General features: G+C 44.0%; 1 protein-coding gene across 4 annotated transcripts in view; it reads left to right on the top strand.

Moving 5' to 3' along the window:
• The window catches only part of ddr2a (discoidin domain receptor tyrosine kinase 2a), a 20435-nt gene extending 16820 nt beyond the window's left edge, over positions 1 to 3615 (top strand). For 3 of the 4 annotated variants that reach the window (XM_029146190.3, XM_055508399.1, XM_029146189.3), the window contains exons 11-17: positions 93 to 252; positions 328 to 560; positions 646 to 773; positions 874 to 1071; positions 1630 to 1864; positions 1956 to 2105; positions 2182 to 3615. In XM_029146190.3, coding sequence (XP_029002023.1) covers positions 93 to 252; positions 328 to 560; positions 646 to 773; positions 874 to 1071; positions 1630 to 1864; positions 1956 to 2105; positions 2182 to 2313 — 1236 coding nt within the window. In that variant the 3' untranslated portion in view covers positions 2314 to 3615. Of the gene's footprint in view, positions 1 to 41; positions 253 to 327; positions 561 to 645; positions 774 to 873; positions 1072 to 1629; positions 1865 to 1955; positions 2106 to 2181 lie in introns of all 4 variants that reach the window. The other variant, XM_029146188.3, reaches the window with a different exon arrangement.
• Positions 3616 to 6386: the final 2771 nt, after the last annotated feature.

The following is a 6386-nucleotide window of genomic DNA, read 5'->3' as shown; positions in this document are numbered from 1 at the left end:
GGTGAGACGTGCTCCTTCACCCCCCGCGTCCTGTATTTTAGGCCTCTCGCCGGATGCTGGACGATGAACTAACTGCCAGTTTGTCAATACAGAGCGAGACGTTCGTCTACAACCACAATCAGCTGAGTGCAACCAGCGAGCAGGAGTCCAGCGCCACCTACGAGCGCATCTTCCCTCTGGGCCCCGACTACCAGGAGCCGTCACGCCTCATCAGCAAACTACCGGAGTTTGCAGAAAACACGGAGGAGTCTGGTAAAAGTAGAACCCATGGAGATGAACTTTCACAGTGAACACAGAGGTTCATCATCGCTGCGTCCTTTGTCCCAGCTTCTACCAGCACAGCCGCTTCCAAATCCACCACCACCACCATAGTCCAGGACGGAGTCCCTCACTACGCGGAGGCAGATATCGTGAACCTGCAAGGCGTGACCGGAAGCAACACGTACGCCATCCCAGCGGTGACGATGGACCTGCTGTCAGGGAAGGACGTTCCGGTGGAGGAGTTTCCACGCAAGCTGCTCACGTTCAAGGAGAAGCTGGGAGAAGGGCAGTTCGGAGAGGTGCGTGCTCCCCCTGGGGCTTCAGCTGCTTCATCCCAGCGCTAGGAAGCTCACAGGCTGTATGTGTGCTCCTCCTCCTCCTCAGGTGCACCTGTGTGAAGCCGAGGGAATGCAGGAGTTCCTCAACGAAGAGTTTTTGTTTGACATCTCTGAGGATCAGCCAGTTTTAGTGGCTGTGAAGATGCTTCGCTCGGACGCCAATAAAAATGCAAGGTATTAACTCTGGGTCCTCTTTTACGGACTGCAAATAAACAAAACAAGGCTTTGAAGCTTAACTAACTGTAGCTTGATGCCATGCTGGTGTGTGTTGCAGGAATGACTTCCTGAAGGAGATCAAGATCATGTCGCGCCTGAAGGACCCCAACATCATTCGGCTGCTGGCTGTGTGCATCTACAGCGACCCTCTGTGCATGATCACAGAGTACATGGAAAACGGGGATCTCAACCAGTTCCTGTCCCGCCACGAACCCGAGGGACAGCTGGCGGCGCTCAGCAACGCGCCCACGGTCAGGTGAGCTGCTGCTGCTGCTGCTGCTGCTGCTGCTGCTGCTGCTGCTGCTGCTGCTGATGATGATGATGATGATGATGATGATGATGCTGCTGCTGCTGCTGCTGCTGCTGCTGCTGCTGCTGCTGCTGCTGATGATGATGATGATGATGATGATGATGATGATGATGATGATGCTGCTGCTGCTGCTGCTGCTGCTGCTGCTGCTGCTGATGATGATGATGATGATGATGATGATGATGATGATGATGATGATGATGATGATGATGATGCTGCTGCTGCTGCTGCTGCTGCTGCTGCTGATGATGATGATGATGATGATGATGATGATGATGATGATGATGATGATGATGCTGCTGCTGCTGCTGCTGCTGCTGCTGCTGCTGCTGATGATGATGATGATGATGATGATGATGATGATGATGATGATAATGCTGCTGCTGCTGCTGCTGCTGATGATGATGATGATGATGATGATGATGATGATGATGCTGCTGCTGCATGCGTCTGAGCGCTCGGGCCTCCTCGCCAATGACTCCGCTCCGTTCCTCTCTGTTCCAGCTTCAGTAACCTGTGCTACATGGCCACTCAGATAGCGTCGGGGATGAAGTACCTCTCCTCTCTGAAGTTTGTGCATCGAGACTTGGCCACTCGGAACTGCCTGGTGGGCAAAAACTGCACGATAAAGATCGCTGATTTTGGCATGAGCAGGAACCTGTACAGCGGCGACTACTACAGGATTCAGGGCAGAGCGGTGCTGCCTATACGCTGGATGTCATGGGAAAGCATCCTGTTGGTAAGGACAGCTTGTTCTTTGTGCTGGAACACTATTGATTACATTCTGTAAACACGCTGAATCGGCATCTGTGCCGTCTGTTGCTGCCCAGGGTAAGTTCACCACGGCCAGTGACGTGTGGGCGTTCGGGGTGACCCTGTGGGAGATCCTCAACTTTTGCAAGGAGCAACCCTACTCTCAGCTCACTGACGAGCAGGTGATAGAGAACACAGGGGAGTTCTTCAGGGACCAGAAAAGACAGGTGAGAACCACTCCACACATCTCCAGTGTGTAAACAAGTATTGGGTTCATCCTCTGCTGTCCTGTCTGTTGTGCAGATCTACCTGCCTCAGCCTGTGTTGTGTCCAGACTCATTCTATAAGATCATGTTGAGCTGCTGGAGGAGGAACACGAAGGAGCGGCCGTCCTTCCAGGAAATACACAGAGCCCTACTGGAAATACAGCCTTAAAGCCTGGGGCTGTATTCAGGACAGTGGTTCCCAGACTGCTGAGAGGAGTGGCAGACCCAGTCCAGGTTTAAGCTGTCTCGTTTCAGGGTGGAAGCCGCCTTTGGGCTCCAAGCTACAATTTGGGAAACACTCTTCCCTGGACTTAACACACTACAATGATGGACATTGTGTGTGTGTGTGTGTCTGGCTGAGATGAACCAGCACAGTGAAACTGTTTAAGACATACAGGTCCAAAAAGTGCACCAACCCTGAAACAGAACAAGATCGAGGTTTGGTTATGAGGTGTCAAAGTTAAAGTTCAATGTAGCAAGTGAAGTTCAGCACTTTTGAAGATGTGTTTTTAATTTCATATTATAATTAGTTTCCCATGTGACATGTTTGAAATGTTGTTTGAAGAGCTTTCTTGTGTTTTCGTTTGGAAGACTGCTTGAATGTAGAAGGGAAAGATGCAGAAAAAGGTGTCACTGTTCCATCATGTGGAAATACAGCATTTCATCTGAGTTTGCCAGCATTTTTATTAGAAGATAAGTCAGTGTTTCTCCTCTTCCTGCAGTTTTCCAATGTTATATGATGATAAAACATGGTGTGTGTATGACTGTGTATTTTCAAATAGATAAGTCTAAGTTTCAAATATCAATATTTTGTACTTTATATTTATACGTTTATGTGTTTGTTCTGTTTATTGATATGTTAGTTTATTGTTATGCTCTTTACATTGATTCAATTTAATAGCATTTGGATTATAATATTTAATTTCGCACAGGATCCAGGCTCTGTGTTCTTGTGCTACGTTGGCACAATAGTCTGTACCATTGGAAGGATGTTACTGAACGTGTTGTGGATGTTGATAAGTTAAAGCAGGAGTAAGCAGAGATATAAGAGATGATGAAGAAATGATCTAAACTCATTTAATCTATGCTGGATTGTTTCTTTCCTTTCATTATCAACCATAGTAACCCTGTGTATCACCAATGCTTGAACTGGATTTTTCATACCACTGTTTGGTCTTTGCTCCGCTAGATGTCACCTGTCCTTCACAACCTAAGCACAAATATGTAGATAGATATGTACATATATACAGTACAGTATCTGTGTACTGGACATACAATACATAATATTTGACAAAACATTTCCTACATCTCAGTCTTATGAATTAATGTAGGTGCACACCAACAGATGTCACAGTCTTTCATTTTTATTGTACTGAAATGTTTGTTTTTCAAACACTATGTTTTATATACATGGTAACAAAATTGTACATGAACTGACAAAGTACAAATAAAAGTTGAACAGGGAACCTTATCTTCTTGTGGCACTGATCCGTGCATTTAGGCGAAGTCAAGGCCGTGAGTCAGCCTGGCTAGAAAACAGTAATAATAATGGGCCAAACTCAGAACCTGTTGCTTTAAACATCAGCTGTTTGCTCTTATCACCAAATCCACCCTATCTTTTCAGGATGAAACTGCAAATAAACTACAATAGATCACACTAAAAGATAAAGTATATATTTTAGATGATATGACAAACATTGGTTTAATACCATTATGTGCTACCATTAATAGTAATGTATGTGTTTTCTTGCTGTGTGATGCGTCCCCGAGGACACAGCCACAGTATGTTGGGGTTTTAGAAGCATCACTCGGGTTCAGGCTGCTCTCCTCAACTCTCAGACCAACATCAGACCTGATCAGACACATGTAGGAGGAAATATTTGCATCTGCTTGCCTGAATGCTCGTTCACATTCCCTCGCGGGACGGGTGGTGCTGTCATATCACAACGTTTCATCAGCACGTCTCACAAAGAAAACTCAAGCTCATCTGAGCTTGATGGAGGAATGAAGGTGATACTATATCTGCCTGCAGCTTAGCAACAATGCTCATTAAATATTCATAGTGGATACTGTTCTACTTTTAAGGTCACTGCAGACATATTCTGCTTTCTGTGTGTTTGCAGGTGAATTCTGATCTCTGGTTGCCATCAAAGAGTAACCTTCAGGATGACCTTGCAGGAGGCTTTTACAAGAATCATGCTTGCTGTGTTGTTTAGGAACGAAAATTCTTTTCTATTCTTTTTTTGTTAAATAAAAAGTTGCTGTTATGCTGATGTGCTGTGATTACTGGTATTTCTTGATTCCCTGTATATTTTACTAATAAGAATTAACAAATTGGAATATTCTATACTTCCTTAGAGCCTTGGACCTGCTCACATTTGCTGTGTAACATCTATGATGTAACTGCTGCTGTTCTTATCCTTGACCTGCACTGGTTTTGTGACGACCAATTTGATCTTCAACACTCTCATTCACATTGTCAGTCTTTTATCCAGAGTCCAACTACAAACACATCTCGACTGTTAACGTGCTGCATCGTGGGCAGGTAAAAAAATAACATCAAGAATCTGTGCTTTTTTAATGTATTTTTGGTTGTTCAAAGAAAAACCTGAATTACTGGACGCACAACCTAAGTAGCACAGTTTTACTAGTTAGGTAACAACAAACAACCAAACATTATCAATAACATAGTTAAACCAGTCTTGTTAATAAGTAGTGATTGCCGTTTCTTCTGTTCCTCTGAACATGTTAATTCGGAAAGTTTACAGGCTCTTGATGGAATAACAAAAGGCATCTTTACAGCTGAAAGCTGGTTACAGGCTAAAACGTGTGCAGTCTGATTTGCTACATTTGCAACCTGCATCAGACATGAAATGAAACGTCTCCTTCAGAGAAAGCAGCAGTATGCATGTTAGGATGGGGCAAACCTTCACGTCTTCACACCTCTTTTAAGATATGGACAAAAACAGGTTTGCACATTTGCAAACACGTTGGCTGGGTTGTGGCTCCAGTTTTTCAGCTTATGCAGACCAAGAGGGGCTGTTTCCAATCTGGTTGTTAATTCCGTGCTCTTCCCGACAAAATGCGGTGCCTCCAGAGAGCAGGCTGTCAGTGTCATCCCAGAAGTTAACGTAAGTCGGCTGTGTGACTCCTTGCGCAGTGTCCAGCGCTCCCGGCGGATGATGCGCACACGAAAAGCTGAAAGTGTGCTTTGGGGGAGTGCGTGCGCACACCCAGCATCCATCCTCGTGTCCAGCTGCTTGATTCCCAGACCCGCACTCCTCCTCTGCTCCGCTAAGTTTTGGGTTGCAAAAAGCCCAAACCATGCCGCAGAAATAGACGAAGAACGCGCCCATGACCAAAACCATGAGCGCGTAGGATTCTATCATGGCTTTGGTGACCGATGATGTCATGCTTGGCTGCGAAGGAATATCAATCGGTGAAGTTCTCTAACGACGAAGCCACAGACTGGCATCATGTGGGTTGGATGAGTTCAGTACCACTCAGTTCATTAGGCGATACGGATACGATCAAAAAAAGGGCCATGAAAGCTGTTTGTTTAAACTCCACTCACTTCCCCAAACCAATAATTTCACTTATACAGGAAAATATATGATATGATAGAGCAGAAAAGGATATGATGCTGCAGAATTAAATTGAAATGGCAGAACATAAAAAAACATTTAGACTGAGAAAAACAAAATATTGGTTAATTATGACATCGATAATGTATAAACCTGACTGAAACCTGTTGCGGACGGGTAAAAGATAAATCTAATCATTAAACAATGTGTTTAACAAGCATTGTTTTTCTGTTCATGAACAATTTTGTTATGTCATAATGCCTAGATATTTTTATATTTTTGTTTGATAAAATCAAATGCAAAACTAACTGTATCGCTCATTTATGTTTAGATAATCTGTAGCTATAAACAATAAAACATATAGGGGTGACAAAATAATTCCAAACAGACAACCGTCAAAGCCCAAATAAAACACATATACCTACAATAAACACGTTTTTCCAACAATCTGTAACTGTATTGACTCACTCAGGGGGAGGGAGTTAGTCCGCTTTGCTTTTTCACACTCCTTTACGAACAGTCATCACGTACCTGGTGTTGCTTAATTGTATATGCTTAGATTATTTATGGCACAAATATAATGTTTGTTAATATATGTTGTCACGTGCTCAATATAAAAACAAACATAAACAATACATGACTGTGAAATGTTTGCCAA

The sequence above is a fragment of the Betta splendens genome, chromosome 4 (assembly GCF_900634795.4).
Source record: "Betta splendens chromosome 4, fBetSpl5.4, whole genome shotgun sequence".
Lineage (NCBI taxonomy): Eukaryota > Metazoa > Chordata > Actinopteri > Anabantiformes > Osphronemidae > Betta > Betta splendens.
The sequence above is the reverse complement of the archived record's forward strand: the minus strand, read 5'-3'. Positions and strand labels throughout refer to the sequence as shown.